The 24,229-nt window shown below is 47.5% G+C and overlaps 1 protein-coding gene across 2 annotated transcripts in view; it reads left to right on the top strand.

Annotated features, from left to right (window-relative positions):
* Positions 1-24,229, top strand: part of Bcar3 (BCAR3 adaptor protein, NSP family member) — a 109,409-nt gene that overhangs the window by 43,453 nt on the left and 41,727 nt on the right. The window contains exon 1 of one of the 2 annotated variants that reach the window (XM_051185575.1): positions 20,741-21,356. The exons of the other annotated variant lie outside the window; for it this stretch is intronic. Coding sequence (XP_051041532.1) covers positions 21,273-21,356 — 84 coding nt within the window. The 5' untranslated portion in view covers positions 20,741-21,272. Of the gene's footprint in view, positions 1-20,740; positions 21,357-24,229 lie in introns of those variants that run through there. 2 annotated transcript variants of the gene reach the window in all.

Below are 24,229 nucleotides of genomic sequence, written 5' to 3'. Positions count from 1 at the left end.
GGGAACTTTGGGGGAATGATGAGGGAAAAGTCTTTGATTGCAGAAATAATTACCCAACTGGTCACTTGTCAGTGCTCACAGAACTGTACTTAAAAAGGGTGACACTTACTGAATGCAAATTAGACTTAAGCCTGGCTTTTGAACAGAAGTGAAAATCTCCTTTTTTAGCCTTTGGGGACTGCTGCCCCCCTCCCCCGCAGATTTCCTGTTTGGGATAGGCTGATTCAGTGGGGACAGACCCCATCCCTGCCCCTGCAGCCTCCCCCCCCCCCCGCCTCTTCCTCCAAGGTGGAGGCAGCCCTTAGAGATTGGTTTTCACCATGGAAGCTCATTCATCAGATGTTCCCTGAGCCTCTGCCATGTAGTCACAGTGTCAGTCAAGAGGGGAAAGTGACAGGAAGTGTGCTTACCTAAGAGAAGAGAGTGGTCAGTGAGCTCGGCAAGGCCATGTGTGGCCTTTTAGAGGCAGAAGCAGAAGCCATTGAATGAAGCAAGCCAACAGATCCTGGCAGGACTTGAATGGAGCAGGTGAGGGAGAGGAAGCTGAGGGCAGCTCAGGTTCACATGAGGCCTGGGATCTTGCCAGAGGCCAGGCAGCTTCTTGAGAAGGGAGGGGGTCCCCACACAGAAACCTTGCTACCACTATGGTGAGTCAACCCAGCAGCATTTGGGGATAGGTTTAAAGCCAGGGGTGAGGAAGCTCCCACTCTGGGCCTAATCTGGCCTCCCCCCCCCCCCCCCCCCGTTTCTTCATTGGCAAAATATGGACCTTAGCGTTTAGACGTCTTTATTTCTTAATTTAAAAATAGTGACAAAATTATACAAAATCCACATGTCAGTATATATTCATAAAATTTCATCGGGGCACAGCCACATCTGTATTATGAGTTACCCGCTTTTGTGTGACAGCAGAACCCAGCAGAACCCTGCATAGGAAGGTTTGCCGCGCTCCCGCCCCCTTAGATGGCTCACCCCTTCTCCCTCCCTCTTTTGCCTCTCTCATGATGATGATGATGATGTGTTGCAGGCTTCCGACAGAAAGTTCTGTCACCTCATGCTGACATTACCATTGTGCAACTTCGTATAGCTGACCTCATCCTTATCTTGCCTCATGACTCAGTTGTGAGTCCTTGTGAAAGGCCTGTGATCTTACACCATCACAGGTGCAGTACCCTCGCAACACCATGCAGCCTTCCGATGCATCTTGTGGGGTGGGTAGACATACTGGCATCGAGCAGCATTGCTTTGCCGATCTGCTCGGCGCTGTCTGGATAAAGAGATGCGTGGGGAGGTCCTGGTGCTTGAAGCCTGGTGGCTCTGACCAGGGCTTGTCTAGATGACCCGAAGGTTAGACAGTGCTCTGTTAGGGCAGCCTGAGAGTCCCGTTGGCCAGTGAGTAGAATAAAGTAAATGTGGATTCCCTGGGAATTTATATTTCATGTTACAGGCTCCATCCTTGAAGCGGAGAAGCAGCCTCCCTGGCATATGGAGGCTTTTCTAAGACCACATGGAGTAGGGGTTCTCAGCCTTCCTAACGCTGTGACCCTTTAATGCAGCTCCTCATGTTGTGGTGACCCCCAACAGTAACATTATTTTGTTACTACTTCATAACTGTAATTTTGCTACTGCTATAAATCATAAAGTAAGTATCTATGTTTTCCTAGGGTCTTAGGTGGCCCCTGTGAAATGGTCATTTGCCCCACGGGGTGGTGACCTACAGGTTGAGAACTGCCGACTTGGATCCTGTGAGAGAGAAGTCACAGAAAACTGATGAGCAAACATGAATCAGAAAAGTGGCTTCTTCTAGAATCAGAAATGTGGTTGGACCTAAAGTCTTAGGGAGTCTGTCTGCTTCTAACCTCATGTCCGGCCATGCCCCTTAGTTTTTAAACTCCACCATCCTGTCCTTCCCGCTGCCCCTGGGATCACATCTTTCCCTTGGCTTATGAGGTTCTGAGGCAGAACAGCTTGAGTGAGCTTGAAACCACTCTGATTTCATGGTGTGTCACACTGTTTCCACTGATAATATATATTGAAAGTGTAACTCCTAGTATCTGGGCACACTACCGTATTTAGGAGCTATAAGGTCCTCAAAAAAAAAAAAAAAAAAGACAGATTGAAGTTCTAGCCTCAGTATTTATGAGTTTGTGAATGAAATCTTATTTGGAAATAGTCTCTTTTTGCAGATCAAGTGACCAAATTAAGATGACATTGTACAAGCTACAGAGATGGCTCTGTCTGTGAAGCGCTTGCTACACAAGTGTGAGGACCCATTTGGATCCTCGGCAGCCACTGGGGACAGTAGCATGCATCTGTAATCTTAGCCTTGGGGAGGCAGAGACCTGGAGCTCACTGGCCAGACAGCTTCCCCAAACCAGGGAGCTCCAGGTTCAGAGAATCTCTGTCTCAAACACTGTCAAGTACTTCCCTGGGGAGATGGGCAACGGAGAAGATGGCTCTCCCCGGTGAGGCTTGTCTATTGTCCTTGGGATTTGCTGACCCCTGTGACCTCCTCAGATGCAGGACCTCACACTCTGTGGTTGTCAGGGACTGAATGCATCTGCACTCTTCTCTGGGGGCGCAAAGAAGGTGGGGCTTACTTCAGTGAAAGCCTGTGCTGCCCTCTGAGCAAGCTCTGTTCCTGCGCTCCCCTGGTGTGTTGGTGAGGGTGTGGACTTGCTGATCTCGAGAAACTTCGAAAGAATACTTGGTTTTGAAGCAGGATATTGCTGTGTACCCAAGGCTTTGAACTCAGCATGTGGCTGAGGCTAGCCTCAGACTTGCGGAGCTCTTCCCCTTTCAGCTCCTGAGTGATGGTATCATAAGCATGCACCACCACCAGCAGCTTTATTCTAAAGCCACAGAGTTTGTGATTATTGGTCACGATGATGCTGGTAAACAAGAACACATGCCAAAATGGTTGGCCAGAGCCATTTCTGGGGCATTTACTGAAATTCTCAAGAGCCAGGTTTCCTTGACAGCAAGCAGGAATGCAGGGCTTGAATGAGAATACATGGCAAGTTCTCCATACAGAACCTAGGATGTGACTGGACCTCAGGTAGCAGCCGCTGTTCCAGCTCCCCATGCACAGGGCTCATCCCTGACTGGGACTTCACTGCCTCAGACCTTCGCTAACGCCTGAGAGCAACCTGGAGGGTCGCTCTTGGCTCTCCTGAGCAGTTGTCCTTCAACGTTGTGCACTTAAACAACAGCTCAGCTCTGAGGCCAGGGGACTCTATTCTCTTAATAGATTGTCAGTGCCTGAGTGACATGCAACTGGATACAGGGAGTGTCTAAGTGAAGTTAGAAACAGGGTCTTACCATGTAGCTCAGGCTACTTAAATCCATCCTGCTTCTCTGTTTTCTCACATGCTAGGATCACAGGTGTGTGCTCATAAACATTCCAAAGATCTCTGTTTCCCAGTGCAAATATAACTTATGTCTGCAAGGAATCTTCAGACTTTCTTCCGTGTGCCTGTTTGAGGGTCCTTGAGAGGTCCCTACATGTGACCTTGGTCGGCCTTCTCTTGCTAACCCACTTATAAGATGGAAACTGAGTCACTTCTTGTTTCACTAAATACTCACATATTTAGGAAGAAGTGTCCTAAGTTTTTAGAGATGCAGTTCTGGCATCTTCTGTGGCTTAGGTCTGTCTGCTTGGATCTTGTTTTTGCACTTCATACTTTAGAGGCCAGTTTAGCCCTGGCCTTGTTTGCTGTTAAACCCTGCCCTCTAGTGGCCACTACGTGCTACAACAGTGCATCATTTGGCTGTAGCACTGTTTGTAAACATTATGGGAGTTTTTAATATGAAATATAACAACATAGCACATTATATATAGCTCAAATTCAAAAAGAAGGGCTGTGTTTAGAACACACAAAGAAGCAAGCTGTCTGTGTTGGCTCCGTCTAAGGGTCAAGTTATAAAGGCCTTTTGTTATTAGAGTATTGTCTGGCATTGGGTGGGTGGAGACTATTGGGTTTGGCCTGGAGTTTTACCCACATTAAAGTTTCCATGGAAAGACTTGCATTTACAAGTGAACAAAACTGACACTTTGCCAGGAAGGGTGCTTGTTTTAGTGAGGCAGGAAACAGCTATGAGGACTCTGAGGACTGTTAGGGAGGACTGCCTGTGTGTGTGTGTGTGTGTGTGTGAGATAGAGAGAGAGAGTGTGCGTGTGTGCACGTGTGCATGTGTGTGTGCGTGTGCATGCGTGTGTGAGAGTGTGCATGTGTGCGTGCATATGTGTGTGTGCACGTGCGTGAGTGTGTGTGAGTGTGCGTGCATGTGTGTGAGTGTGTGTGCGCGTGCGTTGTGCATGTGTGCGCGTGCGTGCATGTGCGCATGCTCAGCCTGCTGGAAAAAGGAGAGAGAATAGTGGATACTTAGGGAAGCCACGGCCACTTTCATAATCCTTGCATGGAGAAAGCTGAGGGAATGGTGTCCTTGCAGATTCTGAAAAGATCGTCATGTTGTTGAGAGAACAAGACTGAGTTTCCAGACGAAGTTTTATTTATTTATTTATAGTTCTTTGTGACTTGTTTGTTGGTTATACGTATTCTATGTCAAACACATGATTCCATTCTGTGTTAGGCACATGAGCCCATCTCCTTTTGGTACAGGTAGTTGTCCCAAATCTATCTGAAATCCAGCTTGCTCCATAACCTATAACTTTTTTGAGCAACAACTTGAAGCCACAACTAGGAGCGTCTATTCCATGCAGCTTTGTTTCATGAACCAAATTATTAAAATATTGCATAAATTACCTTCATTACATGCATATAAAGTATATTTGAAACATAAATTAATTCCATGTTTGAAATTTGATAGCACTCCCAAGATCTCTCTCTCCCTGTCTTTCCTTTTCTCTCTCCATATGTGTGTGTGTGTGTGTGTGTGTGTGTGTAAGTATACAGTTATTTGTTAAAAATCTGAAATCTGAAGCGTTCAGGTATTTCAGATAACAGATACCTAACCTGAATTTCTTTATAAGAAAATGTTTTAGTGACATTTGGGCTCTTCTAGGCATCTCTTGTTTAAAACAGCTTTACATTTAGAGCAGTCATTTCCCAGTATGTGTTATCTACGGCGCTGCTACTGCTGTGAGCCACAGTTCTAAGGGCTAAGGATACAACACTGAATACGTCCTGGACCTTCTGTTCGGGAGGTGGCAGAGGGGACAATAATAAGAAAGACAACCAAGTCAGTTAGACTGTGGTTTGTGCTAAGGGGGAAAAGGCTTACCAAGGATGGGGCTGGGAGGTGTTAAAGGAGCTCACATCCTCAGCAAGAACTTTCCTTAGCAGGGAAGGGCTGGTCAGCGGGGTGTCTAAGGGTCACTGTGAAGTCAGCCTGCCCCATAAGGGAGCAATAGGGAGGCCATCAGGGATGCTGGGAGCAGTGTGATAAGCTGCTTCTGGAATTCTCGCTGAGAGGCGAGGGTGATGGTGTGGTCAGGGAGCCTGCCCATCAGAGGAAGGACTAGAGTTTGTAAGGAATGAGGCTGGCAGCTGTCTGAGGTTCACTCTGGAATCCTCATTGCCAGTGGACAGGAAGGGAAAAGGCAAGGGCGGTTTGGAGGCCATGCAAGAGTTCAGCTGACAGGATGGGATTTGGCCCTGCTGGTAGCAGGGAAGGTGGGGGGGGGGGGAATTGGATGACTAATATGAAGATAGAGCTGGTAGTGGTTTGGATCATGGGTAGAGGAGAGGGGTACGGAGCAATACTGGAAGAGTCAACAACTGGGAAGAATTGGGTTATATTTCCCCAAGAAAATGTCCCCACGATAAAAACCCAGGGGCTGGAGACACGGAGCAGTGGTTAAGAGTGCTTGCTGCTCTCCCAGCTCCATTCCCAGAACTCACGTCAGAGAGCTTACAACTGCCTGTAACTCTAGTACCAGGGACTCTGATATCTCTTCTAACCTCCGTGGACACACACATGCACGCACGCGTGCACGTGCACAGAGACACACACACTCACACACAAGGACACTCACACAGATACACACACACACTCATACACATTCACACACATGCACACATACACACACAGGGACGCACACACATGGACGGACACACACATACACATTCACACACATGCCCAAAATCACACACAGGGCCACACACACAGGGCCACACAGACAGACACACACTCATACACTCACACACTCATACACATTCACACACATGCACACTCACACATACTCACACACACTCACACATGGACAAACATAGGGACACACACACATACATGGACACACACACAGGGACAACCAGATAGACGCACACTCATACACTCACACACACAGGGACACACACCCACACGTGGACATATACACTCACACATGGACACACAGACACACACGCACACTTATACACACTCATACACAGACACACATACACATAAATAAAAATAGATCTTTTAAAAAAGAAAGACAACAAACCAAAGGCAGAATGGCTAAGTTTAAGTAACAAGTTGAGCTAAATAAATCCTCCTGGCAATTAAAGGGATTTTTCTGTTTTGTTTTTCATACTTCTCACAGTTTACATATTTTTCTCTAGTAGTGTTTTGTAATACTTATGTATAAAATTAAAACACTCCCTTTTTTGTCCCATAGTTCACTCCATAAATATACTGAAAACTGTGAGTTGATTTAAATTATTTAAAATAAACAGTGTAAATACATTAAAGAAAAATTCCTAAGCTCTGGTCTCAAGAATTTTTTACATTGTTAAAAATTGTTGAGAATCCTTTAAAAGATCCTTTAGTTTATATGAGCTGTAACTATTTATACTCATCATGTTGGAAATTAAAATGGAGAAGTTATTTACGTGTGTGTGTGTGTGTGTGTGTGTGAGAGAGAGAGAGAGAGAGAGAGAGAGAGAGATACCCATGTCCACATGTGTGCAGGTGCATGTCTCTGCTGGGGTGTGTATGTGTGTATGTATATTATGTGTGTGCATGTATTTGTGAACTTGTGAAGGTTTAAGGTTAGTGATGAATGTCTTCCTAGATTTCTCTTCACCTTATATGTTCAGGCAGGGTCTCTTGGTGAACCACTTTGGCTAGCCTGGCTAGCCAACTTGCTCCAGGGTTTACAGGCAGGCTTCCAGGTATACCCAGTTTTACATGAGTTCTGGACTTAACCTCTGAGGCCTCTCCCCAGCCAATAGTGGGAGATTTTTAAAAAAACATTTATTTAATGCCATTTTGGGTTCACTTAGTGCATTCATTTAAAATGAACAATAAGCCTATTATGCGTAAAGATAAAGTGCTTATTTTATGAAAAGAGTCATGTTTCAGGACAAAACACATCTGGTGGTGAGAATGGCATTGTTTTGTGTTTTTGCAAATCTCTCCCGTGTCTGGCCTCGCAGATCTTGGCTTCCCTGTGTGCCCACGATAGCTTCAGCATACTAGGTTGTTCTGTTGGATGCTGAAGAAGCCAGATTCACAAGAAGCCCTTTAGTAAGCAACCACTTAGAATAGTTACAGCTGTCCTCTGATGCTAAGCTGACCTTGGAGTTTGCCTCACCTGGGAGGGTATCTGCGGTGTGGGAGCTGAAGCGACAGGAAGCTCTTCCACTCTTCCTGTACGATCCATCTGTCTGCCTGGCTGTTTGAGTGAGTGGAGTGTCGTGCCCTGGATATTTGAAGAATATTGGTTCATGGAGTCAGGTAGATCTTTCCAGCATTTGCATATCTCATTATATCCTAATTGATAGCATCACCTATCTTCCCAGAAACGTCATTAAAATGTGGACAAACTGTGAGCTTCTTGGTGGTGACTATAAGTCCTTCAGAATCCCAGTCACTTCACAGCTCAAATCTTTGTTTTGATAACAAAAGCTATTGGTTGTTTTCCTTGAAGAAACAGCCCATTTCGTTCATCCCACCTCACACACCCCCAGCAAATGTCTGCCAATTAACTAACCAAGGGAGGGGCTGGAGAAATGGTCCAGAGGTTAAGAGCACTAGCTGCTCTTCCAGAAGTCCTGAGTTCAATTCCCAGCAACCACATGGTTGCTCACAACCATCTATAATGAGATCTGGTGCCCTCTCTGGCATGCAGGCAGACTGTACACACACACACACACACACACACACACACACACACACAAACAGATAAATCTTTAAAAATAATAATAAATACTCAGGCGAGAATAACCATAGTTTGTTAGGTAGTCTTTGTTAGACAGAGAATGGTGTCCCATGATAGAGTGACTCTTCACCAGGTGACACAGGCCAACATGTGCTTGCAGCCACTGTGCTTAATGGACGGCCCAAGTAAGGCCATATTCCGCCCATAAACTCTGAGCCAAGTCTCGATGAATCGAGTAGTTCTTACAGTTTGTTTCATCTACACTTTCTTAGGTGGGAACCGTCTCTGTTTTCTTACATGCCATGGGCCTGGGACCGTCAGGAGTGGAGCCTGCTGAACCCACAGTGTAGCTGGCACCTCTGCCTTGCATCCTCTCAAGGAAGCTGCATTTCACTCAGCATAACTTTTGCCCCTGTCACTGCGACTCTTGGCTCGGTGTTATAGGTGAAGAAGCTGTAGAAATACTAAGAACAGTTGCATTTCTAGTTAAGAACTGATCGCTAATATGGAGAAGACATTACATTTTTATTTTAAAATAAGAAAAATGAGAATGTTTACTAGAAATTAGGGCTCTGAGCCATGGGCTGGTTGCTTACAATGGGGTGAGCTGCGGACCCCTATAATTCTTCTAACTGTTGAACATAACAGAATCATTAATCATTGTGCTCTGTGAAGAGCAGGGCCAGAAACAGTTGCTGTTCTGTAATCACTTTCCGTTAACACTATGCAACCCAAATTTAGCTGAGGTCAAGACCTGATCCACAATAAAGATGCTGTGCTTGGAGTAGAGGTGCAGGCAAGGGATACATTAATTCAGGGGTGGATTTGCTTGGGAAAGCTGGAAATGCACGCACTCCTGTTCCTTACATTTTTATCGGTGACCCGAGCGCTTGCTCACTCTGGCCGCCCGCAGTGTGGATGAGCTGGCTGGCCTCCATCCCCTCCTCTACGTGAATGAGATAAGGATGTGTCAGACCCTGGGAATGAGAAGAACATAGCTGTTTGGCCCTCTGAGGCAATTTCCCAGCTCTCTCCAGATGGCATCTAATTGTTTCTTGAATGACCTCAGTGTCCGGGCTGCAGGAACCTGGTCTGAGAGGCCATTCCACATATTTATTAGCTTGTGGATGAGAACTTGCTACATAAAGCCTCCATTCACCCTCTCCAAAGAGCTCTCTGTGCAGAAGACAGAGCCGAAGCTGATGGAGTACTTCCTGTGCCCCAGGCTCCATCTGGACTCTGGTTTTTCCCAGGCCCAGGTGGCTGTGTACTTGGCTGAATCCGTCCTGCGTGGACTCTCCTCCCACACTGCGTCCTCACGGGCTTTATAGAAGAAGCCCGGACCTGAGTAGAGCCAAGGCCCTGTGAGCTGGGAAGTAATGCATTCTGCCTCACCTCCTCCCAGTTTGGGATCCTGGCTTGTTTGCAGACTAAGGGACCAAGATGATTATTTGAGTTAAAGTGAGAAGCAGTTCCACCATAGTTTCATTCCTGTTGAAATAAAACACCCTTGATGGAGAGGAAAGGTTTTACTTGGCTTTCAATTCCAGTTTATAGTCCACTATTTCCAGGAAATCGAGGCAGATGGTCACATCACATCCAAGGGCAGAGAGAGAATAAATGCACACATGCCCACTTTCTCTCTCTGCTCCTCCACAGCACAGGACCCAAACCCAAGAAGCTGCACTGTCCACAGTGGGCTGGGCCTTCCACTTCAGTTGACTAAGACAATGCCCTATGGGGATGGAAAGATGGCTCAGCTCTAAGCAGAGGACCCAGGTTCAGTTCCCAGCACTCAGGTGGCAGCACAAAACAGGCTTGACTCTAGTCCCATGGATCCTACATCATCTTCAGACCACCATGAACACTACATGTATGTGGTACATAAACATACATGCAGGCAGATCACTCATACACATACACATAGCCAAACCTCACTACAACTTTCTTCCCGAGTGAGTTTAGATTGCGTTAAGTTGACAATTAATAACTGCCACAAGTCCAAATCCAAACAGAGGATGGCAAGGCTGGCTCATCAGTGTGGCGGTGGTGGTGGGGGGGATTTAATTTCAGTGTGGCATGTCATTCCTCATGCCTGTGTGGGTAGGGTCCCTACTTTTTTACATCTAAGATGCATAAAAAGCATCCCTGAAGTAATGAGCACAACTCTTGTGCATCCTTCTCCCAAGGTGCTTGTGAGCTGCAGATGGAGAATCTAACAGTGCCCGTGTTTCCTCAGCCCCTATTATGCCGGACATCATGGTGATGAATGTCACACATGAGTAAGACATGGCATCTAAGGATGTCAGTCATGCTAATAGCTGGACCTGGAGGGCAGGTAGAAGCTGGTGATCCTCACTGGGAATCAGAAGAGCAATAGCAATGTGAGAAGGGATTATTAAAAAGGCTGTAATGACCAACAACCAGGACTCCCGAGTCCTCTAAGCCCATCCACCTACAGACTGACTACAGAACAAATCTGAGGACCAGTTGAGTGTGTGTGGAGATGGTATAAATTCCATGTCTTTAAGTTTTTCCCCTGGGGTCTGACCACCGGAGGGGCTTCTGGCTTCTCCAACACCTCTAGATCTGGTTCTGTGGTTTTTCAAATAACCAAACAGCCTTTAAGAAATGTCCCCCTGGAGTTTTAAGATAGTAGATCATGCCAGTGCCCGCATGGAGGAAGCCACAAGATGTTATGATTCATAGCTTCCCCTAGCCTGGGAGGGTGCTGGGTATAGAACAATGGTCACACCTGTACTCACTGACACAGAACATCCCAGCTCCAAGAATCTTCTTCCCTACAGGCAAGTCATGTCTTCTTTTTCCCAGAAAACTCAGGGCAACACAGTTCTCCCATGTAAGTTCCTAGAGCAGAGTGAGGAATTCGTTTCCACCTGTTGCTGATGCATCCCTGAAGAGAGAGCCCTGTTGTTAACGGGGAAAAGCATACACACAGTTTCATGCAGCGGCAGTTGGTGCTGGCTACCTTTTCAGCCGCCCCCCCCCCATGCAGAAATGGCACATACATCACTGTAGCACAGCCCAACATGCTGTATTAACATACATCTGGGACTTACGCTAGACTTCGTCGTTACTGTTCAAGTGTCAAGGAAACACTTTAGAAGAGCAAGTTTTAAGGACACCAATGTCACACCACACCATTAGCCCCACTCCCAATCCTCATAAAGGGGCCTGTGTTAGGGCTAATCTCAAGTTTGGTTCTCACTCTGATAAGTGATCCTGTAAACTTTCACTGATGATATAAAGTAGTACACTTCCTGCTGGGAAGGGCTTGGGTTTGGGACAGCCTGGGTCACTGCTCCTTCTGGGAAGGGAGACCCCCAGGGATGTCCACTCCCTTGTCCCTTCCCGGTGCAGTTGTGGATTTTCTTAGATCAGCTGTACGCACGACCGGATTGTCCAGTGGAGTGAGACATTCCCGCCCAAAGGGAAGGGGACTTCTTCCTCAATTCCAGTTTGGAAAATCCCCAGGAAGTTTTGTGGTTGGCCCCAGGTTGGTCATGTGTCCACTTTTGGACAGGTCAGTGTCCAGCATTCTGACTGGTTTACCCATCCGTTGCAAAGGTAGATACACACGCTATCCAGTACAGCTTTGAGCTGTGAGAAGCAGGGGCAGAATTGGGTTGTTAGGTCTGCTTTCGGTATGAGGTGTGCTTAGAGTTCATCAGTCACCAACAAGCAGGAGGCCCACCCCTTCGGTACTGCCACCTGCCTGTCCCCGGACTCTGAGAGTCGGAAGGTTACAGGAAGTCTAAGTGACTGGGTCCACATCAGAAAAAGGGTCATTCTCAAGCCCCAGCTTATTCCTTAGTCCCAGCCAATGGAATAAAAGGACAGGAAGTCCTTTTTAAAAATTCTGTCTTATGCCAAGTCAGCATGCCAGCCAGCCATTTCTGCCATTTCTCTGCTGTATCCTCCTTTGTGAAAAATTATGTATTAAAGACAGCTTCTTTCCACCAGCTTCTTTTATTTGTTATGATCTTATTTCCAGTGCCACCATCTGCTATTTACACGTTTCTCCATAATTGTTTAGGATCATAGTAGGCTATTTTTCTAATTATCTATGTCTAGTTAGGATACACATATAATGTGTTGACACGTGGCTGCTAAACTTTGCAGAACTTCCTCCCCCAATCCTTTAGGCCCTGAGCAAAGGCTCCTGTAGTTTCACTCTCTAACAGTTGATTTATGAGCTGTGTGCCCATTGCCTCAAGTTCATGGCGGCCGCTGTTACAGAGGAGGTAGCAGGTGGGACCTTGAGAGAGCTTGTTATCAGGTATGTGGGCTTGGAAATGGTCCCACTTCTGTTATCACAAGTGACCCAACCCTAAGACACAGTGTTCCAGAGAATTATCCAGGTCAGCTCCTGCTGCTCACCCACCCCAGTATCTCTCCCTCTCTCCCACCTATTTGGGAAGGAACACTTAAGGCGTGCAGGGACAGGGTAGAGGTTGGGGGTATTGTGCTAGCCTTTGAACACTGGCAAAAACAATTCATTGTCCCCACCCTAGGCACCAGGTAAAGAAAATACTGACCTTCTAGATGGTACTTCTGAAGATGTCACTGTACTTGGCAGCAATCAAGGAAGTGAAGACATTGGCTGCTGATCAGTTCAATCGCCTGCAGAGAACCCTGCAATCTGGCCTTTCCCTGTCAAGGGCACAGCTTGTGTCTATATACAGAGGTGCTCCTGGCCTTCATTCAGTACCTGAGGTTCTGCTGCCTCCTGGTCCTGAGAGTCTGCTGTCAGCATCCTTAGTCTATGCCCTGCTCTTTCCCGCCAATCACATGCTATCTAGTGTCTCTGACATTCCAGATGAGCCCATATTGTAGGAATGCCTGTCACTGGATGGATGGTTGAAGGGAGGTCTGCTGCCTGGATTTGCTTTAGATAAGGCAGTCCTGGCAATCAGGTGTGATGGGCTTCTATTAACACATCTGATGGAGCAGATCCTGACTTGCTTTCATTATTCACTCTACAGAATAAGTGAAAATGATGCCGGTCTCCTGGTGTGTTAAATGAGACACTGGTAGAATTTTCTGTAGAAAGACTGGATTTTGGGAAACTCACTAGGAACTGAGGTAGAAAGATGTCAGTGGCTGCTGTGGCCTTCCTCAATGAGTTCCCCAAAGGTGTGACTGCCAAGGGGTTGCTGTGTTCATATTCCACGTTTACTGTGATATTCAGCAACACCCTCCTCCTGAGGAGGGCAAGGGCTTCTCTCTTACAAGTGGGAAAGTTACTTCTCAGCCATAAGGGGCCTCCATGCTGCTTGCCTGGCTCCTCCTCTTACCAGTCACAGCCCTGTCAAGTCAAACTGTGTCCATGGCAACCAGACAAGTTGTCCTCAGTCACGTTCATGACCACTAGAGTATTTTGTTCACATCTTTCTTACTAGTTATATTGAAAAGCCTTTCTGACTCTCGGGTTGGTGACACTCAGCAGGTAAAGGCACCTGTCATCAAGCCTGATGACTTGAGTTTGATCCCTGATGATGGAGAGAATGGATTCCCATGTGCATGTGTGTACATACATGTACACACACACACACACACACTAATAATGGATTTGTTTTTCCACAAAATAAATGGATAAATAAATAAAATAAAAGATTACGTTTTTAAAGAAAGCAATCAGTGAAGACTTCTAGGTCACCTAAGTGTTTGAGAATTGAGCATAAGCAGTAACCCATTTCTCCAATGAGTAACTCCTCACACAGCAGCTTGTACGGTTCAGGGAAGCCGCACCTCACCCCGAAGTAAAGAACTCCTCATCTGAATGGATTCTTAGCGCTATTTTGGCAGAATGCAGGAGTAGCCATTGGGTCATCCAGATGATAATATCCAGGATGTTTCTGACATGACATGACAAACGGCCATTTTCCTACTGAAGTGCTCGGTGGCTAAAATTCCCTGTTTTCTGTCTTGGGTGGAGTGGGTGGGGCTGACCCTGATGCCTCCTCCCACCTGGTGCCTGCCTGCCCTGCTCTCTGGCAGCCCTGCCCTTTGTGCATTCCTTGGTAGCCAGCTGGTCCACTCGGCCTTCAGGAGGGGCTGCAGTGGGATGGCTTAGGAATGCACTGTGACTGGCGAATGCTTGCTGTTAAGGGCCGAAGGGGAGAGGGGGCAGAGGATAGCTTCTTAGGGATACAGATGGGCAGCATCTGTACAAGGACAAGGAGGCAAGAGCCTTCATGGGGCTAGATCTGGCATGACTCTAGAAGTAGCTGGCACCAGACACTCCAGTAATATAAACCACAGCAGTGTGAAGAAATCAGGCACCAGGGAGATGGCTCTCAGGGGACTCTAAGCAGAAGCCAAAGATCTGTTGTCATGGCAACAGCGGCCCAGTGTTGGAGGAGTGAGATTGGCAGCTCAGCAGGCTAGAATGTAAACCAAAGTCCAAGTCTGTAGCCAGAGTGGAACAAGGGCAATGAGCGGGGTGGCGGATGTCACCCATATCCCATGGGAGTTGCCCACAGGTGCTCCGTCTGATGGGCTGGGACCAGGTGGCCGGTGGAGAGCTTAGATGTCGTAGATGGGCACTGGGGGTGGGCATAGAGGCAGACACTGTGGAGATGTTTCCTACCTGTTCCCATAAATAGCTCCTCAGATGACCTAGACACAGAGGTCTGTCTGAGACATCTGAGCAAGTGTGGTTAAACAAATAATTTTGATTTCCAGGTTTTAAACTCAAGGATTAAAATATACTTTTAAGGCTGAGAACTCTTGACCATCTCCTGTTTCTTCTCAGTTTTAAAAGAAGGGCCCTAAGCACCAGCTGCAGTATGGCAGTGGCTCAAGTCCTTGTCCACCTTCTCTGAGAACACAGGTCTAGTAGCCCAGCAGGTAATAGGGGGCAGTAGAGGGCGGTTTCTTGTGCCTTTCTTCAAGGCTGACTGTGGCTTCTATGTGTTGGGGACAGACCTCTGATCACCTGTAAGTTGGGGAACAGCCATCTTAATTTCCTATGGTTACTCGACTGGCTATTGGCACGCCGAGCTCTCACAGTCCCACCCTTCTAGTCTGGAGCGTGTTCAGAGCCACGTTAGAGCCACGTGGATGTCTGTCTCACAGCCCAGTTTTTGGAAGGTGCCAATTTACAGAAGCGCTTGTAAGGTGGGAAAAAGGCTCAGTTGCTCCTGGTTGGGGCGGGGTGCTTTTTGAAGGCTCCCCTGCACAGAGGGACCCCTGTGCTACGTCTAGTCATTACCTGTCAGCTGCTTGTGTCAGTCACAAGTACTAAAAGCAGGAGGGAAGGGAAAGGGAACACATACAGCAGAGAAAGTCCAGAAGTAGAGATGACAGAAACAAAGTATTCGATGTCTGCATAGTAGTGTGAGATGGGAGCTAGCCTGGCAAAGCAGTTGGTGAACCACCTTGGATGGGCTAGACTCCCAGGGCTTTACAGGGGATATATAAGAGCCCTCTGGAATGTTCTGTCAGGCACCATGAATCTGTGCCTCTTGCCCTGGGAAGACGGCCATGCCCAGGACTGCCAGATAGCCTGAGTCTGCTGTTTGAGTTGAAATTACTATGTCCTGCATTCCACCACCTCCTCTTGTGTATCCCAGACTGACCTCCGACTCATCCTATCATTAGAGATGACCTTGAACGTCTGATCCATTGGCTTCATCTCTTAAGTGTTGGGAGTATAGGCGTGTACCACCACATCCATTTATGTGGTGCTGGGGTATGGAATCCAGTCTTCATCTGTGCTAAGCTGAGTCACAGCCTTATCCTCTGTGCGCGTTTTCTTCATTTTACCTTAGTGCCACAACATAGAGACAAAAGCCTGGGAAATAAAGTGTTTCTGAGGAGGTACCAAGGAAAAATAGGTGGTTGTGATGGAGGGATGTATGGAGTAGAATTATACAAGATACCGCCAGAAAGAAAAAGACGGCTTATTGCATCACACTATTCAGTTATGCAATTTTAATAGCATTTAGAGAACATAAAGCTGTTGGGGGAGGGGCAGGGACCCAGTGTCCAATAGAAAGACATCTCTTTGTGGAGACTGTACTTAGTCTCCTTGTGTTAGGCAGATCAATACTGTTTCCTGAAAGAGACCATTTAACGGCCATCTCCCTTCATCCCCCTCGAGGAATCGGGGGAAACTGTCAACCTGAGATCATGTCTGTCAGAGAGTGTCTGTCACACTGGAGAGCCTGCTTCTAGAGGCTCTGCGTCCACCAGGACACCCAGAGCTGCAGAGATCTCAACAGCATTACCTGCCCTCTGCCCACCAGAGGCAGAGCAAGAACTGAGTCTTCTTTGCATAGCGAGGAATGTTTGGGCTGTTGAAGACAGCCTTAGCTTCTCCGACTGCCCTGAAGAAGAGTGGGCCTCTCCTCCAGTCTCACTGTTCCTCCGTGGTACCTGAGACGTGCTCTGCCCCATCACGCCCCGTGGCTTTGTGTGAGGACGTATGTGGGGACCACATCAGCTCCCTCTGCCTTACAGATGCTGACAACTTGGGATGGCGTGGCGTCCTAAGGAGCAGACCAGAAGCTGAAAGTGTTCTAACAGGAAGAGGAACTTAATAGACCTGACCCACCAGGCATCCCCGCTTTGCCCAGCCTTTCCGTAGTATTCAGAGCAGTTAGCATGACCAAGTCCTCTAACACAAAGACTACTCCATAAGAGCATGTCCAGTGTCTCATGTGACTAGCCGGCTACTATTTTGAAAGGGAAATGCAGAGTGGATGCTGCTTGAGTTCACTTTGGAACAGTCCACCAAAGACCAGCAGAGCAAATCCAAATTGTGTAACTCCATGTCCTGCGGCAAAGAACTTAGATGTGTCTTCCGTTCCTCCTCGTGGAGTGCGGTCCACTTCTCTCTCTTGGGCTAGTGGACCCCCTTTCTATAACTCTTCCTGACAATTCTCCCAACATCTTGGGGTCTCCAAGGCATTCCAGGCTCCTCCTTCACAGCCTCACACAATGGCCTCTCCTATCCTACACACAGTACCTCCTTTGCCACTGGGTTTTCTTGACTGCCACAGAAGATTTTATAACCCATTTCCTGTACCTTGCTTGACTCTAAGTCCAGAACCAGGTGGATAAAGCCCCAAAAGGAAGCTGGAGACCTGTGTGTTTGTTCAGAACTGGGCAGCTGCGGTGCCAGCATCTTGGGAAGTCGAGCACTGATTAAACCTGTCTCCTGCGGCCCCTTCCCTGGCGTTTGCCCCAGAGTCCATCAGGGACACTGCAGAGAGTGTCCCATTGCAAGGCTCAGTTACTTTTCCCTCTTTTCAGGGGCACCAGAGGCAGAGAACGGTTTCCTTTGGCCTTGTCCCATAGCTCATTAAAGATGCCTTTGTTCACCAAAAGCCAGGTCACTAGGACTTGGTGGAAAGCAAAAACCAACCACAACAAGCCAAAAAGGATTGACGGTGTGTGCTTGGGAGGGATGCAGGGATGAACTTCGGTTTTGTGGGGGTGGGGGAGGGGAGGAGAGCCTCTCACTATCACCTTGAGAAGCTCAGCTATTTTGAGGTCAATGACTAATGTTCACCCCAATTGCTAAACTGAGACTGCTCACTTTGGGTGGGGACTGGCTGGGCCTTGCAGCCTGGACAGTGCCTCCCAGTACACTGATCACTGGGACCGCTTGAAAGAGACCCAGAGTAGTCCAAATGAGTTTGGTGTCTTGGTTTTGAGGTGGATAATGGATGGAGGCTGCGGGTCGTATTATTTCCCCTGATGTCCTGAACAGTGAAAGATGGAGATGCTTCTACATGGGGTGGTTCTGACACTTTGGGAAAGGGATTCTGCACACAGTTGCCCTGGAGCCAACGGCTGCCAATAGGAAGCATGTGACTGCTGAATGTGGCTGGCAGGCTGCTCTAGTTTCCATGGTGACAGTGTAGGGCAGGTCAGTTAGTAGGGCTACTCAAGGGAAGCCTGCCATGGAGGGTAGATCTTTTGTGTGTTTTCTGGTGAGTGGGGGTGTCCCTTTTCCTGTTGAACCCTCCATTTTGGATGGGGTATACAGTGTTTGATCTGAGGAATGGGGATTTCCTGTAAGAGTCCTTCAGGACTGCCTGGCTCGGCCCTGTCACCTACCAGGTGTTTCCCTCTTGGGTGGCCTGAAAGGGGTGCTTCAAAACACCCCAGTACCTGTCCCAGAGTTCTGCCCCTTCGCCTTCCACTGAGATTCTAGCAGAGGCCCCCTTCCCATCCACAGAAGGCATGGTGTTCGGAAAACTAAGTCTGAATGGGTTTTAAGTCTCATTTACCAACATAACACTGAGAACCACTTCCCCAGGACCCCACATTTCCTGTGGCTACATGAATGACAGGGTTAACAGCACTATAAAATCTTTTATTTTGGGTTCCAGGCAATCAGTTAACGGGGTTCTGCAGTCTGGAATTGGAGCCTTTATCCTTTGGTCTCTGCAAATGACACACCATTCTTGTTATTTATTTCTTTGCAACCAGAAGAGAAGAATCCTTGTGAAGAGACTGAGGGGGGGGGGGAGCTTGGTCAGTGTGGATGGGAAACATTTAAAAGCCTAACCAGGCAGTGAAGGGCACCTTGGAATGTCATGCAATTATCATCTTTAGTTGCAAGAACACATTATTTTTGTATCTCTTTGGCCATTTTAGAAGAAAATTCAGAATTGAGTGCTACTTCAGAAATGTATGTGTATATGAGTATGCATTCAGGAAAGAGTCATCTAATAAGATTAGCCATTCTTAAATCCTGATGGAATAGTCTCTGGACATTTCTTAAATAGGGGAAATCTCTGGTGACAGAACAGCGGTGACTCTGTAGTGACCTGAAGCCATTGTTCTGCTTTGATCTGACTCTAGAGCAATAGACTTCATAACCCTATGTACTTTATGTCAACGTGGTTTGCGTATTTGTTTCCAAGAATGTATTTCCAAGGCTGGCAAGAAGGTTCAGTAAAGGTGCTTGCCATGCAAGCCCAGTGCCCTGGGTTCAAGCCCCAGGACTCACTTAAAGCTGGGAGAAGAGAGCAACCTTCACAGAGCTGTGTATAGACACCACCGCATGAACATTCCTCCCCAACCCCAACATCATAGACACGCAATAATAGACATCTTTGAAGAACGCATTCTCTTTTGCTGGAGATGGGGGCTGGAATCCAGAGGCTCTTTGCTAACTAGTGTTAGCAAGTTATGTGCAGGAGTGAGGATGTCCCTTTTGCTGAGCCCAGGAAATGTTTTTCCAGCCTCTTGGAGAGGATTTTTGCCTGAAGGAGCTTGCCATTTCCCACCAAGGGAATAATGGCGGTGAAAACTGGCCCTCTTCTGTAGTGGTGCTTGCCCGGGCTGATGAGTCATTGCTGTAAAGGGACTCTGGAGACTTACCCTGTGAGCCCACCTGACAGACATGATAGCAGATAGAAAATGCTGCTTCCTGGGTACAAGACCCTGAAGGACATTGTTGACCCACCAACTGAATGAACTCTGGGCTCCGCCATCTTGGAAGCCGATTTGAGGCTTCCCTGACCATTTGATGTTTTAGGTAGACTTCACAGGGCCCAGGGGCTCTCAACAGCCAAGCCAGTCTCTAGCAGAGCAAGTGTGAGGGAGGAAGCTCAAGCAAAAGAAGCGAAGCCATCTTCCCTTGCTCTTTCTGAGCCTAGAGAGCCATGAGATCCCTGAGCCCGCGGTGGACATGCCCTACCTAGGCTCAGCCTCTGTGAGACCTGCGACTCTCCATTCTCTCTGATCAAATATAGAAGCTGCTCACTGGGCACTGGACAAACAATTCCCTATTTTTATAGGCAGTTCTGACCTCGGCCAAAGGCCAAAGCCTCGGAGGATTTGCTGCTAAACCACTGGATATTTCTCATGCCTCTCTCATGCCTCATCCGGTGTTGTTCTTTGCTGGGATGAATAGATTCTGTTCCTCCCTCGTTACAGGTTTCTGCCTGAGTGAAGTTTAGGAAACTTCGGGACACATTCCACTTTTGAAAGGGGCTGGAGCTGCTGAAAGCTAATGTATGGGATGGCGGGAGAAGAAAAGCTATGGGGCCAAAACCTGGGTTTGATCTTAAAACACAACAAACAGACAAAAAAAAAAAAAAAAAAAAAAAAAAACAGCAGAAGAGCTGAGCATCCACTGGAACTGGAATGAAGGAGGGAATCTACTGCTGTCCCCTCAAGGCATCTGAGGCTCTTGCCAGGCCTCTTTCCATAGACTCATCTAGGAAGGACTTTTTGGTGGTGGTGAATGCATAGCCTCTGTGCTGAAGGGAGGTTGGGCAGGGTAGGCAATTAAGTGAAGATGCCCAATTAAAGTGAAGGACTTAAAGGGAATGAAGGGAGGAGAGCAAACAGCTGGGTCACAAGGGAGTACTCAGCTGCCATCCTTCGGCTGACTGCACAGCCAGGTGGGGAGGGCACCGGCCCTTCCGCATGTTTGCCGACAGACTTGCTAATTAAACACCAAAAGGCAATAGTGCTTTGCTAATAATGATGACTGTGCCAGTGTTACCGGCTGTATAGTAACTGCCAGGAGCATCCTAATTAAAAATAAACAGCCCTGGAGGTGGGCATGGAGACCAGGATCCTGCCTGGTTTCTCGGCGCTTCTAAGATTACTCTCAGAGAAAGCCACAACCGATCACTTGTGGGCCACCTTTTCCTGAAAGGAACCTCTGTCTCACACTAGGATGGTGTGATATATACAACTTGTCCTGCTTCTGAAAAAGCCCTAAGTGCTGGGGTGAGAAACAAACAAAGCCACTAGGAGCAGATTGCCTGGTGTGTTCCAGCCCTGGGAAGGGAAGGCTGTCCAGAGAGGGGGCTGGGTATAACGATTTCTGCCTGGCCTCGGAATTAGGGGACAGCTAAAAGCTCAAGCACAAGCCCTCTCATAAGAGGGGTTAGAATTTCATCAAGTCTGGTCACATGAGAATTTCTGGCACCGTGTGCATGGCAGGCTGGACACAAGCCGGCCAGAATTGAGCGAGTGGATCGTATTGGCTTCGGCAGAGGGGAAAAGTCACAGACTGGCCTGGGAGAAGGAGCCGACTCACTCTCTTGGCTGCGGGCTGTGGACAGCAGCCGCAGAGGCAGAGCGCCGAGCAGGACTGGGGACCCACCATCCGATGCCCCCATCCTTTGAACTTGAATGAAGGTGTGTGGTGTCTGGGATTGAAGACAAGATGCCTAAAGAATGCAACGCTTTCCACGCCCTCTCAGCAGCCCTGTGCTGCTTCTATCACCGCAGGTCTTTCCTTGGAGGCAAGGTAGGTGTGGCTTGGAGCCGTGCGCATCTCAATCCTTCTGGGGCCCCAAGACACTACGTTTCTAGAGGGCACTAGAGGAAGCTGGCGTTTGGTCTGGTGGATCTTCTGAGACCCTGGCTGTAGAGAATGGGGGCTCCTTGTCCGTGTTTGGGACAAAGCTCTGTTGTTCGGGACACTTTCAGGTTTGAAATTGTTTGCCAAAGTAACCAAGTATAGCAAAGCTGTTTTTCCCTTCCTTCTCTTTGTCTCTGTCCCTTTTCCCCCCCCCGTTCAGAATGAGTGCTAGGTGGCCAAGTCCCACGCTCTGTTTAACCACATGGTCCATTATACACCCACAACATATATAGAATGGACAGAAACCACAAATTATCTTCTCTCAAATTGCAGCCAGCTCCCCAAACACTTCAGGGCTCAGAAATGTGTTTCTCTTTACCACTTGCATTTTAACCTTTGTGACAAGACACCAGTGCCAGTGGCTTTTGCATAACATTTCGATAGACTGTGTGGGTGACCTGACTACCTTAATCCAAGGTCTGTGCTCTGTGCCGCCTGCCCATGATGGACTAAGGATTAATGTGAACACAGGCTTTCACCAATCCGGAGATTTGTCAGCCTTGAGAAGACTCCCAGAAGCCCAGAATAACTGCAGACCTCAACTATTCCTGGGAAATTGGAGGCTGAAAGCTCTCAAGGAATCCTTCCCACCCTAAAGCAGAGCTGCCTCTCCCAAGGGGCAGACAAGCCACAATGGGACTGTAACACTCTGTTCCTTTCCTGCTACACAAAAACTAAGCCTTGGGAAAGTGACCTGCTACAGAGAGAAAGACCCAGCTATAGAAAAGTACACAGTGGGCGAGAAGAGAGCAGGTGGCCTCTGGCTCTGCCGCCTGGTTGGAGTGTTTGGGTACCCTCAGCTGCTCTGCAAGTTTGTTTCTGTGTCTCTCTGTCAAGAACTTTTGAGGAGAGTACGGTGTTGTGGGTTGAACGCGCTCCTTCTTGATTCACTATAGAGCTCCTGTGTTATCACAGAGCCCAGCAGGGTGCTATGGTTTTCGACCTAAATATGGATTGTTCTGGAATTGGGTAGATGATGTCATGCCATCAACAGTATTTTTTGAGTTGTCAAAGATAGACTGGGAGGTCCCAAAGGGACTCATGCACTTCAGAGATTGGCAGTAAGTTCTCCCTCGAATAGAAGTACATCCACACGCCAACTGCTGTTAATTCAGATGAGCTCAGCATTTGGTAGATGAGGAATCAACTCATAAATGGCTGGGCCTTTCTTAGTGGTGAGCTGTTTGGATGCCCCCAAGGCCTTCACAGAAGGGGATACATAGTGGCTTAACTTGAACCATGGGTCCTTCAGTTTATTCTTTCTTGACCTCCCCTATGATCAATCCTGGTGGATGCCTCTTGCTAGAAATGACTTCCTTTTCTGCCCAGGTTTCCCACCCCACCCAGTTACATGGCAACTCTTAGAACATGCAGAAAAGCACTGACCTACTCATACCTCACTGTGGCTCCCACTGGACCCTCCAGATAGTTCCCTGTTTTGTTTTGCTTAGCTGGTTACCTGGAAAGGCAATCTGCTTGTACTTACTTCTTCGTGGTGCCAGAGTTGCCCCAACGATAACAGAGAATCATTTTATTGACTCCCAGTTTAATTAGGGGGTCAGGTCGTGCTGCCCATAATTAGTTTCCGTTGCAATTAGGATTTCAAAATTAAATTGGGATTGATTGCCTGATAACAAGGCGGAAATGCTGCTCCAGTTTGACCAAGCATGCTGCTTCCCTTGGCGTGAATGTCTCCTACCCAAAATAACACTGCGGTAGCCATGGTAACTTTCCATTTGGTCTAATCCATATCATCTCAGGAGAAAGCAGGGTGTTATTAATAGTGTTGGTTGTATGGGAAGAAAACTAAAAATATGAAAGTCCCTTGGTTGCATAGGAGACCAATCACACAATTGCACTCTGGGAATAAGATCTGATTTGCAGAGGTCTTACAGAACTTAGCATGTAGTTAGGAGTATATACAAAGACCCTGGGAAGGGATGATGTGGGAGGAGAATGGTTAGCATTGAACATACATTGCTGGCCCTTATCCAGCCAGGCGAAAAGTCACAACTCTAACATGCCAAAGCAGTTCACCATTGGCACCCATTTCAGAAAAGCGAACCTTCAGTCTGCATGAAAAAGAATGGCTTTTGCTTAAGCCCATCTGGTGGATGGTCACAAAGAGATCCCAGACCCATGATACAAACAAGGCACACTCAAATTTAGAAGTCATTGACCGTTGAATGCAACCCTGTCCATGTAGTACATGTGCAAAGATCTTTTAGGTGGGTGGACCTGGGAATAGAGTTGAGGAGTAATTCCTGACTTCAAAGGACTTGCCACAGGAATGCTAAGTCACAGTGTCATTTGGTTACTTTTACAACAGGCTTTCCAATGTCTTCATTTTTCATGGGTTGTTTCCTCGGAATAACTTCTGTGAACTGGGCAGGGTAATAGTTTACTTTTTCACTAGAGGGGAGGCTGAGCCTCAGAAACAGCCTGTCCACAGTCAGTCTGTGGGGCCCCATGAAGGGGAGCCAGATGTTCCAGCCTTGAACCCAATCGTCTTTCTACAATGCCATATTAGGATAATTAAAGTCTGAACCAAGATGCTGCTGTGTATATTAATACTTCATTTTGCACTGTAGTTGGGAAAAGACAGTGTGAGCCTTTGTTTTTAGAAATACTTCAAGGAGGATTTTTGCATGTGTGCCTGCGTGCATGAATGTGTTTAAAGGAGATACCTCTTAAAACCCCTTATTTTTAGTGACTCAGGATTTAGATGATCAAAGAAGAGGGAGGCCTGGGGAAGGCAT

The sequence above is a fragment of the Phodopus roborovskii genome, unplaced genomic scaffold, assembly GCF_943737965.1.
Source record: "Phodopus roborovskii unplaced genomic scaffold, PHOROB, whole genome shotgun sequence".
In the NCBI taxonomy this organism is placed as follows: Eukaryota; Metazoa; Chordata; class Mammalia; order Rodentia; family Cricetidae; genus Phodopus; species Phodopus roborovskii.
Note: the sequence above shows the minus strand (reverse complement) of the source record. Positions and strands in the feature narration are given on the sequence as shown.